This window comes from Mytilus trossulus, chromosome 7 (assembly GCF_036588685.1).
Source record: "Mytilus trossulus isolate FHL-02 chromosome 7, PNRI_Mtr1.1.1.hap1, whole genome shotgun sequence".
NCBI classification, from domain to species: Eukaryota; Metazoa; Mollusca; class Bivalvia; order Mytilida; family Mytilidae; genus Mytilus; species Mytilus trossulus.
Genome location: NC_086379.1, coordinates 14,671,840 through 14,693,344, shown reverse-complemented (window position 1 = coordinate 14,693,344; position 21,505 = coordinate 14,671,840). Strand labels below are relative to the sequence as shown.

General features: G+C 31.4%; 1 protein-coding gene across 1 annotated transcript in view; it reads right to left on the bottom strand.

Annotated features, from left to right (window-relative positions):
* LOC134724670 (prolactin-releasing peptide receptor-like) overlaps positions 1 to 20,666 on the bottom strand; it is a 32,416-nt gene extending 11,750 nt beyond the window's left edge. Inside the window, exon 1 of the mRNA XM_063587837.1 lies at positions 19,650 to 20,666. Coding sequence (XP_063443907.1) covers positions 19,650 to 20,483 — 834 coding nt within the window. The 5' untranslated portion in view covers positions 20,484 to 20,666. The remainder of the gene's footprint in view (positions 1 to 19,649) is intronic.
* Positions 20,667 to 21,505: the final 839 nt, after the last annotated feature.

Here is a 21,505-nt window from a genome sequence, read left to right as displayed (position 1 = left end):
CTTATATCAAAATATGTATAAAGCCAAACAAGTAAAAAGTTGAAGAGCATTGAGGATCCAGAAGTCCAAAAAGTTGTGCCAAATACGGCTAAGGTAATCTATGCCTGGGATAAGAAAATCCTTAGTTTTTCGGTAAACTCATAACATTTTTTAAATTGCATACTTACGAATAACCTTCTTTTAGGGAAAACCGAATGAGAGATTTAAGATCTGTAATATCGCACCAACTGGAAGATATTATAGAACGAAGTCAAATACCATCGAGGACCCAAATTCACAAGGATTTTGTAAAATACAACTAAGGTAATCTTTTCATCGGGAAGAAAATTCTTAGTAAAATATTTAGAAAAAAAGCAAAGTTTTGAATTCAGTTAATTTTATAATAATTATGTCCATATCAATGATAATGCATGTCGAATCAGAATTACTGACTACCTGGCTGGTGAGACCTTCCAATGGTAAGGCATTGACAATAAGACCGTCACGTAATGTTATTATATAATTGAACTAGATTTATCAATAACAATTGCAAATTTACTATGTGCGTGTAATTGAAATTGTCCTAGATGTAGCAGAGATTTGGAAAATCTATTTGTTACCACATATTTTTCTAACTATATTTACAATACCCTTGCGACAAACTACAAGATTACCAACCAGTCATAATTGCTTGTGATGGCAGTAGCCAATAATAAAACTATTTCATTGCATCATTGGGATCCTAAATCGTCAACAGGAAAGGGCATGACGTAATATACGTATGATGTATTATACAGAGACTTGCATTTACAAATATAACAACATGGTACAAGAACAAGTCAGTTATACTTTTATTTCTATTTTGACACCTTTGATGCAACCAGTTTATAGAAAGGAGAGATAGATATGGAAATAGAGTGTTGATTCCAGCTTATATAAAGTTGTTATCTATCTAGATGTTATTTTTTTGTCATTTCCATCTATTATGTCGGTTTGTTTTGTTCACACATATTTGTCAATATAAAAATAAATTGGGACTGTCATACAAATTATAGGTTAAACTAGCTTTAAAACAATGTTTATTCCAATATTTTCTACATTAGAAAATGTTGGTACCAATTCAAATATATGGCAGTCTTTTTCTATTCGTTTGATGTTTTAAATATTTGATTTTTGCAGTTGATAAGGAACTTTTCGTTTTGAATTTTCTTTTGAGTTCAGTATTGTTGTCATTTCACTTTTCACAAATGTTTGTCAGCAGGTTAGCTCGTGATATTTGCCTAGCTAATAAATCGTTTACAGTAAAATTACATAAAGGAATCAAAGCAGAAAACAAGATTATCAACTTTTCAAAGGAACTTGATTGAATGATATCCGATTGAATGAGAAGATGCATCCAAATTTGTTAAAAAAAGAATAAAATTGACATCACGAAAACATTAAAATGAAATAGCCAATACTGTCTTAAATTCAAAAGATTTCAAGTTAAACCAACCTTAATTTTACCAATATAACATTAATTAGGAACCGTATAATTCAAACTAACAGAAAACTTGTATTATCCAAACATGTCAGTAATGTATAATACAAACAAATTACAACTCCATGGAAAGTCTTATTAAGAGTATCATCATTACTTATTGTTCGACAAAAACTAACTTGCTTAGTTATTAAAACGATATTGAGAAAAAAGAAATAAATATCCTAGTATCTATGATGAGTTTATTATCAACATACTAGTAGTTCTAAAACACAATTCTCGACATGACAAAGCGAGTTGCATACCGCTTAAACACGAGTTTATTATTAGTTTTGAAGCTACTAAACTATTGTTGATATAAAACGATATTCAATTTTCTTTCGTTCTAAAACCTCAAATATTCTACCATTTCACCGAGTAAAGTAAGATTTTAACCAATCGATATTGAACTTAAAATGGTAATACATGGAGTTTATTTATATTGTTCCGGTGTTCTCTTATTCTGTTTTCCTAGGTTTGAGATTGTTATAACCCGGATTTGTTTTCCCTCAATAGATTAATGAATTTTGAACAGCGGTATAATACTGTTGCTTTTATTTACCGTATACAGTACTAGTTGTGATAAAAGGGTTAAAACAAGGGAAAGGAAAATGTTACCTTAGAATATCATTTCGTCTAGCTAGTAGAGAAACGCGAAGACCTATGTATTATTGAGGTTTTGAGAACCTGAACAAAACATGTTTTGGTTGAAATGCTGTTTCCGTGACCTTGTTACTTTTAATTGAAGTATATTTTTAGAAATGACATCAACATGAATATTTCCCTTTTCTTCTACCTTGTAGTTATTAATACAGTACCACCATGTGATAATGATATTATGACTATTTAGTGTTAAAATAAGAAAGAGAAATGAAGCAAAAACCCAATGCATGAAAAATGTGTCATTACAAAATATGCAGTTATTTGTATTTCAAAGCGTTATTAAAAATTCATTCACGGTGACGAATACTTTATTTGTTTTCTTGAGATTGAATAAAACAGATTAATTTGTTTGTTTGTTTGAACAAGTAGAGTACAGATAAAAATAAGTGAAGCGAGTTTGATTCAGCATATTGAAGTAAAGAATTGTATTTTTACTTAATAAATCATTAAGAGTTAAAAGCATTCAAATTTTTTTTTGGTTATATTTCTATAATTAATTTTAATTGCCGAATCGTCTTCAGATGTAACAAATGTGTATAACAATGAAAAACCCGTTATATCATCTAATGGTCTCTGCAATCTTCAATTATTTGACATAAGGTTAATGTTATAATGATAGATTTATTGTTTCCGTTATGTTTTTTCTCCTCAAGGGAAATTAATACACCTGCTAACAACGGCACTTCAAAGTTGAATTGAAACACATTGACATTTACTAACAGAGCCAAATAACGCTAAGAACAATAAAAAGTTATCGAGGTACACGGATTGCCTTTCAAGATTATTTTTCAATTTTAAAAGATTTTATGAAAGGTTATGTCATGTGAAATAAAAGATTCAACATTTGAAAATTACAAAATTAGAAAAAAACAACAACATTGAAATTAGTATGGCGTTCATTATCACTGAACTAGTATATATTTGTTTCGGGGCCAGCTGAAGGACGCCTCGGGTGCGGGAATTTCTCTCTACATTAAAGACCTTTTGGTGACCATCTGCTGTTGTATTTTCTATGGTCGGGTTGTTTTCTCTTTGGCACATTCCCATTTCCGACTATACTTATCTATCGGAGGGCAACTTATTTCCAAACTCTGATCAAATAAATGTATTTATGGATATTAAAACAGATGCGAAAGATACGAGAGTGATATTCAAACCCAAAAGTCGAAAATAAACTGACAACAGCATTCCAAAAAATCAAAAATGAAAGAACCAATAACAGTATCACAAAACACAACCTGGAAAACTGAAGACTGGGCGACACGAAAAAATAAACTAATTTGACCCCATTTTGCATTTACGACACATGGAAAAGAAAGGCAACAACGAAAAAGTATAAAGCCGTATGAAAAACTTAATTTTCCAAAATTAGAAATTCAATTCAAGTTAATCGATCACTGATATACAAAATAACAATAACTAGTAAATCAAATATAAGTTTAACAGGTAAATCAATTGTAAGATGGTTTATCGTCATTTCTATGTATATTTAACTACCTGAAAAACAATAAAATCCTAAACAATGTATTAGCAATCAGTACATGTTTAGATGTTCTGTACTGAACATTGTTAGTCTATCATCAGACAATTTAGCCAAGAAATTTGTATATTAAAATCATTTTATAGATCAAAATCGAAAATTAGTCGCGATGAAAGATATCCCGAACTCAACGTACAAAGCCTATTGTTGTATTTCCACTATCATTTCATATTTACGTGCGTCCGAGTCGCATTTCTAAATAGCTAACAAGTCAAACACAATCAACTGAAAGCTCAGGACGTAACATCATAAACACTTGAAGAATTTACTAACGGAGAAGTAAACTTTGTTATAAGGTAATAAACATCGCAGATCTATATAAGTTGGAAAATATGATTTAAGCTATTTGATTTTGTTTTTTTATTGTTCTATATACATTTTCTGATACCCTATATTATAACAAACACAATGAATTTTACTGAGTTTTAAAAGGATACACACAATTATTTTAACGTGTCACTTGTTTTCAATATATCGTAGGTATTAGCTTTTATACCTAATACAGTAAATATGACGAAAAAAAATCAGAGATAATTCATATTTATGTTGATAGCTGTGTCTTATTATTATAATATTTTTTTCTGTTGATGATGGTGCATTATTTACTATTACAGGGGTACAAACTAGCCACAAACAAGTGCACTTTTGTGTACCGAATCATGATTAACTGTAGCCTAGTATTTATTTTTGTTTAAAACAGCATGTACTAAATGGCATGCGTCTATAGATTGAAATAAACAATTAATTTCCCCATAGGCGACAATGGTAGCCTTTTTCGAGATACAGACTTTAGAAAGTTGATTTTTTTAACGAAACCTTGCTAGAATCAAAGAAAAGTTATTAGGACAGTATTTTTTAGTCCAAAAAATATAGGGTCGCGTTGCTTTTCTTAGCGTATTTTGTACTTATCTCCCATGCCTATCAATTTTGCCCTTAAAAATACGTGTCTTGTCCTAGCGTTGAAAAGTCATCTCAGTGCCTTTAGTGCTACGGAATAATTTTTATTTTGCCTTTTGTATAAAGCAGAGTGCACGAAGTCTCTAATAATAAAAAATAACGGGCGCACATATCGACCAATCAGGATTGGCCATACTCTTAATTCTGAATACCATGTTATGCTCATAAAATGGCTGCGCCCATAAAATCTAATGGTGTATTGTAACCTATACGGTATTTAATACTTTCTTGTATTGTGCAATTCATAGTGCGTTAGATGCACAAATATATATGCCACAAATAAATCATCTTCAAACCGTTCTGGCTTTACTCTCTGAATTTGCACAATTTTTTATCGGAGGTGACCCCAGTCGAAAAATGTGAAGAAAAAAATTTGTTTTTTTGAGTAAATGCGGTTCTGTTAAAAAGGGACTGAAGATTATGCCCACTTTCTCCAATGATTCTTTATATATCATCATGTACTGATTATATTGATACCAAAACCAATCTAATATATAACTACTACGGTGAATTTTGAACAACAATTTTAAATGAAACCATTTTCGTATAAAAGTACATTTTGGAAACAGACTATAGCATCTCAAAATATGAAATATGTGTAAATATTTGTGTTTTGACATCGATAACTGTTTGTTAACTACAAAATGGCATGCTTATTTTATTCTTTTAGTTTGTTATTCGTGTGAACATTTCAATGTTCGAAGGAGATCATTTCCGTACATTTTCGCTGAATTTGGTAATTTTGATAACAGCACTTGGGTCAGGATTGTTATGTTTAAAAAATCGATTTATATTCACAAACTCTAGATGTGTACTTGCTCTATTCGAACAAATCAGCAGAACATCAGAAAATGACATATTCGTTCCACAGTAAGTCAAAAGTCGAGCCCACCCTTTTTTCTAAGGTAAAACGCAATACGAATATGAAACAGACTATAGCTTAAAAACTTGATAATCAATATATGATTTGTCACCAAAAAATACGGTTTCGCATCAAATGTCAAGTAAAATGACTGTTTTTGACACTTTTTGAGCACTATGATAAAAAAATATCTATGCTGTATAGATTGAAATAAACAATTAATTTCCCCATAGGCGACAATGGTAGCCTTTTTCGAGATACAGACTTTAGAAAGTTGATTTTTTTAACGAAACCTTGCTAGAATCAAAGAAAAGTTATTAGGACAGTATTTTTTAGTCCAAAAAATATAGGGTCGCGTTGCTTTTCTTAGCGTATTTTGTACTTATCTCCCATGCCTATCAATTTTGCCCTTAAAAATACGTGTCTTGTCCTAGCGTTGAAAAGTCATCTCAGTGCCTTTAGTGCTACGGAATAATTTTTATTTTGCCTTTTGTATAAAGCAGAGTGCACGAAGTCTCTAATAATAAAAAATAACGGGCGCACATATCGACCAATCAGGATTGGCCATACTCTTAATTCTGAATACCATGTTATGCTCATAAAATGGCTGCGCCCATAAAATCTAATGGTGTATTGTAACCTATACGGTATTTAATACTTTCTTGTATTGTGCAATTCATAGTGCGTTAGATGCACAAATATATATGCCACAAATAAATCATCTTCAAACCGTTCTGGCTTTACTCTCTGAATTTTCACAATTTTTTATCGGAGGTGACCCCAGTCGAAAAATGTGAAGAAAAAAATTTGTTTTTTTGAGTAAATGCGGTTCTGTTAAAAAGGGACTGAAGATTATGCCCACTTTCTCCAATGATTCTTTATATATCATCATGTACTGATTATATTGATACCAAAACCAATCTAATATATAACTACTACGGTGAATTTTGAACAACAATTTTAAATGAAACCATTTTCGTATAAAAGTACATTTTGGAAACAGACTATAGCATCTCAAAATATGAAATATGTGTAAATATTTGTGTTTTGACATCGATAACTGTTTGTTAACTACAAAATGGCATGCTTATTTTATTCTTTTAGTTTGTTATTCGTGTGAACATTTCAATGTTCGAAGGAGATCATTTCCGTACATTTTCGCTGAATTTGGTAATTTTGATAACAGCACTTGGGTCAGGATTGTTATGTTTAAAAAATCGATTTATATTCACAAACTCTAGATGTGTACTTGCTCTATTCGAACAAATCAGCAGAACATCAGAAAATGACATATTCGTTCCACAGTAAGTCAAAAGTCGAGCCCACCCTTTTTTCTAAGGTAAAACGCAATACGAATATGAAACAGACTATAGCTTAAAAACTTGATAATCAATATATGATTTGTCACCAAAAAATACGGTTTCGCATCAAATGTCAAGTAAAATGACTGTTTTTGACACTTTTTGAGCACTATGATAAAAAAATATCTATGCTGTATACGGTATTTAATACTTTCTTGTATTGTGCAATTCATAGTGCGTTAGATGCACAAATATATATGCCACAAATAAATCATCTTCAAACCGTTCTGGCTTTACTCTCTGAATTTTCACAATTTTTTATCGGAGGTGACCCCAGTCGAAAAATGTGAAGAAAAAAATTTGTTTTTTTGAGTAAATGCGGTTCTGTTAAAAAGGGACTGAAGATTATGCCCACTTTCTCCAATGATTCTTTATATATCATCATGTACTGATTATATTGATACCAAAACCAATCTAATATATAACTACTACGGTGAATTTTGAACAACAATTTTAAATGAAACCATTTTCGTATAAAAGTACATTTTGGAAACAGACTATAGCATCTCAAAATATGAAATATGTGTAAATATTTGTGTTTTGACATCGATAACTGTTTGTTAACTACAAAATGGCATGCTTATTTTATTCTTTTAGTTTGTTATTCGTGTGAACATTTCAATGTTCGAAGGAGATCATTTCCGTACATTTTCGCTGAATTTGGTAATTTTGATAACAGCACTTGGGTCAGGATTGTTATGTTTAAAAAATCGATTTATATTCACAAACTCTAGATGTGTACTTGCTCTATTCGAACAAATCAGCAGAACATCAGAAAATGACATATTCGTTCCACAGTAAGTCAAAAGTCGAGCCCACCCTTTTTTCTAAGGTAAAACGCAATACGAATATGAAACAGACTATAGCTTAAAAACTTGATAATCAATATATGATTTGTCACCAAAAAATACGGTTTCGCATCAAATGTCAAGTAAAATGACTGTTTTTGACACTTTTTGAGCACTATGATAAAAAAATATCTATGCTGTATAGATTGAAATAAACAATTAATTTCCCCATAGGCGACAATGGTAGCCTTTTTCGAGATACAGACTTTAGAAAGTTGATTTTTTTAACGAAACCTTGCTAGAATCAAAGAAAAGTTATTAGGACAGTATTTTTTAGTCCAAAAAATATAGGGTCGCGTTGCTTTTCTTAGCGTATTTTGTACTTATCTCCCATGCCTATCAATTTTGCCCTTAAAAATACGTGTCTTGTCCTAGCGTTGAAAAGTCATCTCAGTGCCTTTAGTGCTACGGAATAATTTTTATTTTGCCTTTTGTATAAAGCAGAGTGCACGAAGTCTCTAATAATAAAAAATAACGGGCGCACATATCGACCAATCAGGATTGGCCATACTCTTAATTCTGAATACCATGTTATGCTCATAAAATGGCTGCGCCCATAAAATCTAATGGTGTATTGTAACCTATACGGTATTTAATACTTTCTTGTATTGTGCAATTCATAGTGCGTTAGATGCACAAATATATATGCCACAAATAAATCATCTTCAAACCGTTCTGGCTTTACTCTCTGAATTTTCACAATTTTTTATCGGAGGTGACCCCAGTCGAAAAATGTGAAGAAAAAAATTTGTTTTTTTGAGTAAATGCGGTTCTGTTAAAAAGGGACTGAAGATTATGCCCACTTTCTCCAATGATTCTTTATATATCATCATGTACTGATTATATTGATACCAAAACCAATCTAATATATAACTACTACGGTGAATTTTGAACAACAATTTTAAATGAAACCATTTTCGTATAAAAGTACATTTTGGAAACAGACTATAGCATCTCAAAATATGAAATATGTGTAAATATTTGTGTTTTGACATCGATAACTGTTTGTTAACTACAAAATGGCATGCTTATTTTATTCTTTTAGTTTGTTATTCGTGTGAACATTTCAATGTTCGAAGGAGATCATTTCCGTACATTTTCGCTGAATTTGGTAATTTTGATAACAGCACTTGGGTCAGGATTGTTATGTTTAAAAAATCGATTTATATTCACAAACTCTAGATGTGTACTTGCTCTATTCGAACAAATCAGCAGAACATCAGAAAATGACATATTCGTTCCACAGTAAGTCAAAAGTCGAGCCCACCCTTTTTTCTAAGGTAAAACGCAATACGAATATGAAACAGACTATAGCTTAAAAACTTGATAATCAATATATGATTTGTCACCAAAAAATACGGTTTCGCATCAAATGTCAAGTAAAATGACTGTTTTTGACACTTTTTGAGCACTATGATAAAAAAATATCTATGCTGTATAGATTGAAATAAACAATTAATTTCCCCATAGGCGACAATGGTAGCCTTTTTCGAGATACAGACTTTAGAAAGTTGATTTTTTTAACGAAACCTTGCTAGAATCAAAGAAAAGTTATTAGGACAGTATTTTTTAGTCCAAAAAATATAGGGTCGCGTTGCTTTTCTTAGCGTATTTTGTACTTATCTCCCATGCCTATCAATTTTGCCCTTAAAAATACGTGTCTTGTCCTAGCGTTGAAAAGTCATCTCAGTGCCTTTAGTGCTACGGAATAATTTTTATTTTGCCTTTTGTATAAAGCAGAGTGCACGAAGTCTCTAATAATAAAAAATAACGGGCGCACATATCGACCAATCAGGATTGGCCATACTCTTAATTCTGAATACCATATTATGCTCATAAAATGGCTGCGCCCATAAAATCTAATGGTGTATTGTAACCTATACGGTATTTAATACTTTCTTGTATTGTGCAATTCATAGTGCGTTAGATGCACAAATATATATGCCACAAATAAATCATCTTCAAACCGTTCTGGCTTTACTCTCTGAATTTTCACAATTTTTTATCGGAGGTGACCCCAGTCGAAAAATGTGAAGAAAAAAATTTGTTTTTTTGAGTAAATGCGGTTCTGTTAAAAAGGGACTGAAGATTATGCCCACTTTCTCCAATGATTCTTTATATATCATCATGTACTGATTATATTGATACCAAAACCAATCTAATATATAACTACTACGGTGAATTTTGAACAACAATTTTAAATGAAACCATTTTCGTATAAAAGTACATTTTGGAAACAGACTATAGCATCTCAAAATATGAAATATGTGTAAATATTTGTGTTTTGACATCGATAACTGTTTGTTAACTACAAAATGGCATGCTTATTTTATTCTTTTAGTTTGTTATTCGTGTGAACATTTCAATGTTCGAAGGAGATCATTTCCGTACATTTTCGCTGAATTTGGTAATTTTGATAACAGCACTTGGGTCAGGATTGTTATGTTTAAAAAATCGATTTATATTCACAAACTCTAGATGTGTACTTGCTCTATTCGAACAAATCAGCAGAACATCAGAAAATGACATATTCGTTCCACAGTAAGTCAAAAGTCGAGCCCACCCTTTTTTCTAAGGTAAAACGCAATACGAATATGAAACAGACTATAGCTTAAAAACTTGATAATCAATATATGATTTGTCACAAAAAAATACGGTTTCGCATCAAATGTCAAGTAAAATGACTGTTTTTGACACTTTTTGAGCACTATGATAAAAAAATATCTATGCTGTATAGATTGAAATAAACAATTAATTTCCCCATAGGCGACAATGGTAGCCTTTTTCGAGATACAGACTTTAGAAAGTTGATTTTTTTAACGAAACCTTGCTAGAATCAAAGAAAAGTTATTAGGACAGTATTTTTTAGTCCAAAAAATATAGGGTCGCGTTGCTTTTCTTAGCGTATTTTGTACTTATCTCCCATGCCTATCAATTTTGCCCTTAAAAATACGTGTCTTGTCCTAGCGTTGAAAAGTCATCTCAGTGCCTTTAGTGCTACGGAATAATTTTTATTTTGCCTTTTGTATAAAGCAGAGTGCACGAAGTCTCTAATAATAAAAAATAACGGGCGCACATATCGACCAATCAGGATTGGCCATACTCTTAATTCTGAATACCATGTTATGCTCATAAAATGGCTGCGCCCATAAAATCTAATGGTGTATTGTAACCTGGAGCGCTTTTCTGATTATCAATCACCAGGAACACTCAAAGCCAAATACCTGAAAGCTAATGATAATATTTAAGAACAGACAAAGAGCAATGACCAAGAAAATCAAAAGAAATAGCAAACAAATGTACAAAAAAGTAAAATAACAAAAAGTACCTTTTATAAAGACCCTTAACAAAAGTCAATCACATCAAATGAATGGAAAGCAGCTGCCATATTCATGACACGGTACATGCATTTCCTTATTTAAAAAGTGGTACATTAATCTATGTTTTAAAGCTATATAATCCTCTCGCTTGTATGACAGTCATGTAAAGGCAGTGGCTATTTGTCCGGCTAGCCGGACGAATAGTCAAAAATGTCTATTCATCCGTCAAGCCGGACAAATAGCATTTTTTACGGTTTTTCGCTATTTGTCCGGCCAAAAATATAAGGATGAAGATATAGCATCGTGTTTTGAAGGTTTTAAATAAAGCACGAGTTGTTTAAAATAATTATATTGTCTAACATCGTTTTATGTTCTAATTCTAATAAATAAAAAAAAAAACCAATTTGATTCAGGTTTTTTTTATTCTAATATTCTAAAGGAATTTGGGTAGGAAAAGGGAGGGGGATGATTCTCTCTTCTCTCTTTTGTAGTTCTGCCTATTAATCCAATGTAAGGTAAATAGTCGGGCCAATCATTATTGGCTTTATCTTTGATTCCAAAAGATCCTGAATTTATTGTTTCTGTGATGTTTGGTTAAAGTAAGGTCCTCATATGATTATGCACGATTCTTCATTTAAATTGTTCGGCGATTTTTAATTCATAGGAAATTAGAGAAAAGGGCAGGCATGTGTAACCTGTCCCAAAAAGTAGGATTGTGTTTTCGATAAGATTGTTTTAGAAAAAAATGTATATTAGATACACAAGAAAAAAGGGGGGTACACCAACCCTGGTGTCTTATTCCCAGTCAAGGCATATCCGTATGTTCATTTATCTCCGTTGTAGTATAACTTGAAAATAATGCATCCAAGCAAGTTTGATATAGTATTTTTTTCCGAATGCGTTTTGTCTCCATAAGCATGATAAGGTAAATGGGGTTAAATCATCAATTTCACTTTGATTTCAGGCTTATTCCTCACGGTTAACATGTACACGCTATTGTTCTTGAATCACTTACATTTGTTTAAAGCAATCACATTCTCTCTATGACATCTTTAAATATAAAATACGATCTCCAATTCTCAAAACATCCATTGAATCCGCGCGTGTGTTATCCGACACCGCGTGTGTTATCCGACACCTCATCCGGGACACTTTCCGCATCACATGACGCTTTTATTGATATTGAAGATTTGCGCATCCTCAGACGGATGGCCGGACGAATAGAGATTTTTAACTATTCGTCCGGCTAGCCGGACGAATAGACACTCCGTCATGTAAAACTCCTATCAGACCAACTCTGGCTAATGCAGTTCAAAATTTATTTACGGACAATTTAGAATGGTTTGTTTCTTAAATAATGTCGATACTGAAGGGATGAAACAATAGCAGTTAAGACTAAATTTGTTGTATACAGATTGCACTTTGTAATTACAGCTGTTTCTCAAAACACGCCTCTTTTGGGGAGATCTTGAATATTTATAGAAAATTAATTTTGTTTACATACTGGTTCCCAGTTATGCTCTCTTTGTTCCATCTCGCAGAGACATAACTTGGGAATGTTACCAGTAAATAAGCATGTGCATGTTGTTTACAGCGAAACTTGTGGTAACCTTTCATTCAAGGTAGGGGTAGTTAAGAACATTATTGTTAGTTTAAACTCTGAGAAGTTCAGGGCATATAAAAGTTGAAAATATGCCGCACTGCCCTAAATTCTGGCCTTTGAAAAAAATTGTGGTGCATATGAACTTTCAATTCTAGGATAAGATTTTTTTTCTTCAAAACTTCATAGCATGATAGTAAAAGTGGTACAGTTTTAGTCGTAAAAGGAGTTCATATGGGAAAATGCATTGTCAACATTTACAGAAATGCAACCTACATATTTGCAATTATTGGGAATTATTAAATTGACAATGAAACTCAACAAAAGTACATCTACGGCCATTATTAGGTAACAGATGGCGAAGACTTTACAAAATAACTAATTTGGGTGTTCAAAGTCGAAAATCTGAGAGTGTTATCAATCAGTTTAGACGGTATTTTTTCAAAACTTGTTTCCGGATCTTATTTTAGTCTTCTTAATAGAATTGTACTTCTATGCTGTTAATTATTATAACTTTTGTTGATAATGAGGTAAGATTTTAAATTAAATGAGTTCATTGTATAAAAGACGTTGAATTTTCCTAAATATAGATCAGAATTAGTCATTTATTATATTTTCAAAGAATAAATCACATTGCTAGGTTTCATATTTCAGTATAAGTTTTAATCTAGGAGATTTGTTTATGATTACAGAAAGCCCGTTGATTTGCGAGACTATTGCACCAGTGGAAGTCCTCCTACTCGTTAAATATGACGTCTACTCCATAATCAACATTATCTACGTATATAACAACAAGACAATGACGTCATGTGACTAGGCAGCAGGTGGAATATATTTTCGAAAAGTAAAAATATACCTTCACTGCAAGATATAAGACCCATGGGATACAATTTTGTACTATAATGAAATTAGATCAGTTTTTAAATAGTACCCGTAGGAAGAGATATGATTTATCAAAATATCTATAAGTAACTCATGACCTGGAAAATAATCAAAATCCTTACAACAAAGGTCTTTCATGAACAGTCAGTATATGTTCATACAATAAGTAAAAGACAAAATCACATAGCATTGGCACCTTGAATACCATAAGACGATATTTGGACCCAAAAAAAAACTTTTTGAAAGTAAAAGGTCTATCGATGTATTTCGTTGATTTAAATCCAGAGTATTTTGCCTCGATGAAATAATTCTATTAACAAAAATTCATCCTGATGAAATTATATACCGAATTCTGAATCTAATATTATTTTCGTTGTATTCATTTCTATCTTCACATTTCTAATGATCCGATAGACATGTTTTCTATTAAATAATATCTATTTCTATACAAATGAAAACAAGCAGATCGACCGACTTTTTTGTTTATCATAAATTTGTTTTATTTGTACATTATCTACGGGAAAAAATACGTTTTTGTTAAATTTCAAGAATCATTAAGTAATCCTCCACTCGGAATATTGCTTCACTTTTTTGCGCTAGTATAAGTATTACTTTTTTCTGTTTCAATTATGTGTAAATTAATAATGATCTTGTTGTTATTTTTTATATTCATTTTGTTATGTTGTGTCACATACTATAAATATGAAGTTTTATGGCAATAAAGATTTGAATTGAAAAAAAATATATCAACCTATGTGATCCTCAAACTACGTAACATGGGTGTTGGGAACATGCAGTTCTATTCAATAAAAACTATCTACTCAAATAAGTTAGTGCTTTCGAAATTGGAAATTCCTTGAGAATAGAAGAAGCTTATGAGCAAGAATTTTAATGTCAATGGAATACCCATTTTTTACCAGAAATACTAAGAAACTATGAAAACGTGGCAATGAAAGTTATTACATAGCAGAAAAAAACAATCAACTTTTAACCATTCAACAAGAAAACTAAATAGTAACTAGTCCTTCGGACTTGGGAAAATTTGAACTATAAACTTTGTCTCTGATTCCAATAGATACAACTATGTGACCGTGATACATCTTACAGTACTTCTCTTGCATAGACAGGTTTGTATTTTTCTCATTTATAATCTTTGAATTTTTATGCTATGAAACATTTCATAAACCTTTGGTACATTGTAATAGCGCACCCTATTGAGAGTTTCCAAAGAAACATGTGTTGTGGTCGTTGTTAACATGTCATCAGTTTTTCAGAAAAGAATATTATGTGATTATTTTAGAACGTTTTCCATAATCTAAATTAACTGCGATTAAGTATGTATTAAATTATCGAATCATTTCAACAAAAAACATTCAGAGTAATTCGAGTATTTCGCTTATCAACTTTCAAAACTTGATTACACTTTTGACTTTTTGAAAAGCATGTGAAAGTAGGGAGTTTAACTCAAACACGCTCAACCATTTGGTCGCGATAAGATAAATGGCTCATTTCCCCTGTTTGATCCACAAGGTAACGTAAATACTCAGTATTGAACTTTAGAGTTGCAAATCTCCTTTTCGCGTGAAATTACACAGTTTTCGAAATCATGATGATTTTAAACAACTCGAAAACCTCAATGCTCTCATTCCTTTAACATGAAAACAGAACTGTTGTACCAAAAAACAGTTATGTTAAGAAAAAAATATTTAGCAATGTTCGTAGTACAAAACTGTAAAAGAAATGAATATACATCGCTGTTGTTAATTTCGTCTATGTCGATTTCTAGTGATTTAAAAATTGAATTAAGTTATTAAGATACCACTTTAAATCACCTACTGTATAATGACTTAATTTAAAAAAAAGTTATCATCGGATTTCAATACAAGTAAAATGGCGGGTAGTTTGAGAGGAGTCGGATCTTTGAACCCTTCCGGAGAACCTTGATTCATCGCGTTTTTGATAGGTTCATATTGCACAACAATTAGGGGTATTGGTGGAGGGGGAGTGGGGTCCTTCATGTTTGTATTCTTCATTTTTTCCGCTCATAATTATTTATCTTTAAAAAAAAACGGCTTTTCTATTAATACTTGATAACTGTATTCCGTATTTCTGTAACAAGAATATTGTGAGCCAATTCTTTGATTTTTGCCGTTATTCTTTATACTCTTAAACCCAATTATTATCTGTTTGTTTAACCTATTTTTCTTTATTCTGAAGTTTTGACCTAGAACTAAAGTAAATCTTCTGTCATTATTTTGTATCAGATGGCAAAGACGTTACAAAATAACTAAGTAGAAAATCTCAAACATATATCAATCAGTTGAGACGGATTCATATAAAAATTTCAATACTTGTTTCCGGGTTTGTTATGAGACTTCCAAGTATAATTGAACTTCTCACGGTTTTTTATATTTTGATTTTATAATAAAAATATACGATTTTAAACTAAAATGATTGGTGGTTAAGAATGTTACATCCTAAATGTTGCTTGATACATTTCAGAAGTAGTCATTTTATTCTAATCATTCACATAATAAATGACATTGCTCTGTTTCATTAATATTTCAGTATACGTTTTGATATATAGTAAATACATTTTTGATCAAAGAAAGCACGTTGATTTGCAATCTGTATTTCACCAGAGGAAGTCTTTCTACTTGTTGAATATGACGTCAACTCCATAAACAACATGTTCTACGTATATTACAACAAGACGCAATGACGTCATATGACAAGGCAGCAGGTGGAATACATTGTCAAAAAGTAAAAATAAACAATCACTGCAATTTAAAAGACCCTTGAGATACAATTTTGTACTATAATAAAATAATATTAGATATTTAAATGTCATTCGTAGTCTGCTAGAAAGAGAAAGGTTCTTGTCCTAATTACTATGAATAACAAGTGACCTGAAACATTATACAATTATAATCATCATCTCTTTTTGAATGGCAGTATCTATTCATATAATAAGTAAACACAAAATCACAGGGCACTAGACATTTCTTTACTTAGGCGATATTTGACCTCCAAAAAATCGTTTAAACAGGACATGGTCTACCGATTTGTTTCCATTAGCTTGAAAAGCACAATAGTTTGCCAAGTTAAAAAAAACCTTCAAACTGAAATCCATCCTGGTAAAGATTTTTTTCAGATTTTTATCTTATATATTCTTTTCGTTTACTCTCATTACTACATATACATTTCAAATGATCCGAAAGAATTTTTTCCCCCATAAACACATATTCTCCCTCAAATGCTTGTATCTTGAAACAAGCAGGTCAACCGTCATTTCATTTTCACAAAGAATATGTTTTGTACATTATCTACGGAAAAAAAACTATAGTTTTTGTTTAATTTCAGGGTAAATTAAAGTATTTATATCGAATCAGTGAACTGGTACACTTTTTGCGTATGTATATATTCATTATTGTTTACTGTTGCAGTGCTGAATACCAACGTATGTGGTCCCCAAACCAGGCAGAACGGGTGTTGGGAATATGCAGTGTGTTCACTAAAGAATATCCTCTCAAATGAGTTATTAATATCGTGAGGTGACATTCCTTGATAATAAAAGAAACGCACGAGTCAGAATTTCAATGACAATTTGATAACTATTTTTTACGAGAAATACCATGAAAGTATGAAGATTATTAAGTTATACAGATTTCTTGAAATGTATACTATTATGACTATACGGAATTGGGATTGGTACGTATTTACCTGGCATGTCATGTTGTCATTTTAATGTTATATTTAACATTGACACAAAAGCGGGAGGTTTGGCTAGCCACAAAACCAGGTTCAACCCAACATTTTTCTTAAAATGTTCTGTACCAATTCAGAAAAATGACCATTGCTTTATTAAAGTTCGTTTCTCTGTGTGTTGCATTTAAGTGTTGTGTCGTTGTTCTCCTCTTATATTTGATGTGTAACCCTCAGTTTTAGTTTGTAACCCGGATTTGTTTTTTCTCAATCGATTTGTAAATTTCATACATCGGTATTCTACTTTTATCTTTATTTAAATTATAGATTATGTCTGTGATTTCCAATTCATTAAGACAAAGATGAGCACAGACGGATCTCGATTGTTCATTTACGACGCGTCTACATTTGCGCGAAAAAAATCCACATTTGCGCAAATTTTACCTGATGAAAAGTTACTATATTTGCGCTGATTTATACAAAAACAAAAACTAGGGGAAATACGCGGAAGCGTAATACAATTTCTCATTTTGTCATTAAAAAATCCACGCAAATGTAGGTCGCCCCGAATTTCTATTCTTTTTATTTATGAATTTCCAAAGTTTTGGTAACATGTCCAACTATTGATAATAATCCTAAAAACATGTTGTGTTTGCACGTTAATTTTATCTGTTTTCAGGAATAAATATTGTACTTTTAAGAACGGTTCCGTAATAACTATCTGAACTAAATTAGCTGACATTAAGTATGTAATATAATATCGATTATGTCGACAGAAACATATCCGGAGTTATTCGAGTATTTCGTATATTAACTTTCAAAACTTCACAACGGCAACTTATTTGACTATTTGTAATAAACGGAAAGTAAGGGAGCTTAAATACACTCAAAGATTTTGTCAATATCGTGAAACGATAAATGGCTCACAATTTCCTGTTTTATCCGCAAGATTACACATTTATTCAATATTGGATTTTAAAATTACAAATTTCATTTTCGTGTGACATTTCACAAAAAAGAAAAGTTTTGGTATTCATGACGATTTAAAACAACTAGAAAAACCTCAATATTCTAATTTCTCAGTTTCTCGTTAGTACAGAAAAGTTGTAAAGAAAAACTGTTAATTTTATACAACAACAAATTTATCAATGTGTGTAGTACAAAACTGTAAAAGAAATTAAAAAAGATTGAAGGAATATGTGCTTCCCACACACTCTATCCGCTAGTCTGTATCTATTCAGCCGAAAACCAAAAACTTCGGGAAAGTTAGTGATTAAAGATAATATAAATGAAGAAACATCGCTTTCCTTCTTTTTGTCTCTTTCGATATCTAGTGGGTTAAAAATTTAATTAAGTTTTAGAGTTAGGCAAGATACCGCTTACAGTCCCCTACTGTATAATGACTTAACAACGATTCTTTTAAAAGTTAACATCGGATTTAAACATAAGTAAAATGGCGAGTAGTAAAATAGGAGCAAAAACTTCCTAACCCTTCCAGAGAACCTTAGTTCATCGCGTGTTCGAATGGTTCATAATGGTATATAGGTATAAAATGGGTGCTAAATCTCATACTATGCTTTTAATTACTTCCCATTATTGCTACATGATGATTGTCGTCTAAAGGTTTTGGATCGTTTCCCATTAAGTTAATATCTTCAAATTTTTCAAAACAAAAATTTACGACGAAGCAAACAAACAAAACACGGAAATATCTTGTATGAATATATTTTATTTCTAACGACTTTTGCACAAACTAAGTCGATGAAAGTTGTAAAAGATACATCAATACTATAAGAAGGCACATTGCGGGGGATATTTCATCCTTTACATTTCCAGAGAATTAAAACGATGTTTGATACCATTATTGAACATTTTTAATGCATAAAGTTAAAGATTATAGCCGTGGTTGTATGACGTAATTCGTGGCATAAAACAAGTGATTCAATACCACAATTTATACATTTATACATTTAGACTATAATAAAGTACTTTTACCAGCGAATATATATATAGGAAATATGAAAATTATACTTTTTTTAGAGTTTGTGCGTCTGAAACGTGTTTCTGTATTTACCGTCGCTAGTAACGCACATTCCCCAATACGAATTAAAAGCCAATGATGTATCAATTACCCGAACAAATAAATGTTTAAAGGGGAAATTAACGTTACAATTTGTTCTAGTTACATGTACTCAAAGGGTAAACACTTAAGTATATTTATATTTTTCGGCCTATACTGACATTTTAGACTGGAAAAAAATATTTTTTTAATAAACCATTTCTTATGAAGCACAAACTATTTTAAAAAGATTAAATATGTGATTCTCTATTTTTGAGTAATTCAAATTTAAAATGCAACCTTAATTTAGGACTAGCTTTGAAAGCAATATTCTTTCTTTACTTTGTTGATTACCTTTATTTTTGCCCTCAGCTGATGCATATCTCGTTCAACATGGCAGTTTCCTGGTGCTGTTCTTTTCCAAAGAATAATGCCTATGACCAAATATGTTATTGAAAGTATCGTTAATGGAATGATATAGGTCAGTAACAAAATGAAAACAGTATAAATTTTACGGGATAAATATGGCGGCCAATGTTCGTCACAAACAGTTATTTCGTTCGAGATTCTTGTTGTTTTACCTACAAACAACTGTATCGACGCCAAAGATATCGCACAAATCCAAACAATGCATATGACGTATTTTCCACGTCTGTAAGTCAGGCGGCGGTGTAACGGAAACATAACGGCTATAAATCTATCTACACCAATTGCCATATTTGTAAATACGCTAGCTGCGACTGACAAGGGTTGTAGAAATAAGACAAGGGGACACATAATATCGGGGAATACCCAACGTTGGCAAATAACGTCCGCAAACGTAAATGGCATGCAGAATATCGCCATAACTAAATCGGATGCTGCTAAATTAATCAGGTAAATCCGTAAGTCTGTCCTTGATCTTCGGCCCCTCGCAAAAACAATAACAACAAATAAATTCCCTGCTATGGACAAAAGAGTAGTCAATGAATATAAAACGATTAATCCTATGAGTCCATCTTCTGGAATTGGCGGATAAACGTAAATACTTGAACTATTCCTAAAACTTGAGGAGGCATTACTTCCATTTAACTTCAAATCACAAGTTTTACTGAATGTTGAATTATAATCCAGTAGACATGTTGAAACATTAATATAATTTTGATCCAGAAAATTTATAGAAGAGTTATAATTGTTAATAAATGTCATGATTTATTTCCATATCTATAAAAATAGGGATAAAAGATAAAAAGTAAATAACTGATTATCTGTTTCCTATAAGAATATCGTACATCCTACAGAGGAATTTCTGTTGGAACTAAACATCGTCTGTACGTGGTATATGTCCGTAAGAATGAAGATGGGTAAAGAAGACATGTATAGTTGTATGTTACTTTGCCTGTAAATATCAATGTGTGTTTGTAATTGATTCTCGGATGTAAGTTACAATGAGGATTTACAGTAATTAATACTGAAATAAATTTCTGTTAATACGATCAGCTTTATCTATTCCACCAGAGCATAGAATCATCCTAATTAATAAAACCAATATTAAGTATTTAGGATATAACTCGAATGTGATATATACTCTGATCGTATTTAGATTTACAAACGATTTCTGATACACTGATCGTTAGTTGTCTTGTTGTATTAATTTCTCGTTGTTTTAAAAGATTGATAAACAATGACTAATAAACAATCAGACGAACATGCTTTTCTATTACAAACGGTGCGTAGTAATTATTTCAAACATTTTCTCATTATTAATAATAATTTGAGGACTAATTGCTTCTGGAATTATAAACAAAACAAATGGAAGCGCAACGTGACCCATCAAACTCTATAAGCATATAACTTAACAACTCTTTCTGACGAACCTAACAACGAATAACGTTTAAAACAGTGCATAAAAGTGCAACTTTAATTTTCAGAAAACTTAAAGTACATTTACATGTCAAAACTTAAAATCATCTGCCCCGTTAATAAATAAAACCTGAAGCAATTAGCGGTTTTAATAAACACAAGTGAGATCATATGTAATAGAATTACATGCAAAAGCAGGTTTGTATGGGCTTAATATCATTAAAATAACGATTTCCATAGAACATATGCATCTTGATAGTGAAATGTTTCAATGTCAAAACTTCTGCAAAAGAAACAAAATTCAAATCCTGGTTTAAATTCTTTAGGATGTTCGCTACTATTGTTTTTGATTTTTTTCATAATACATA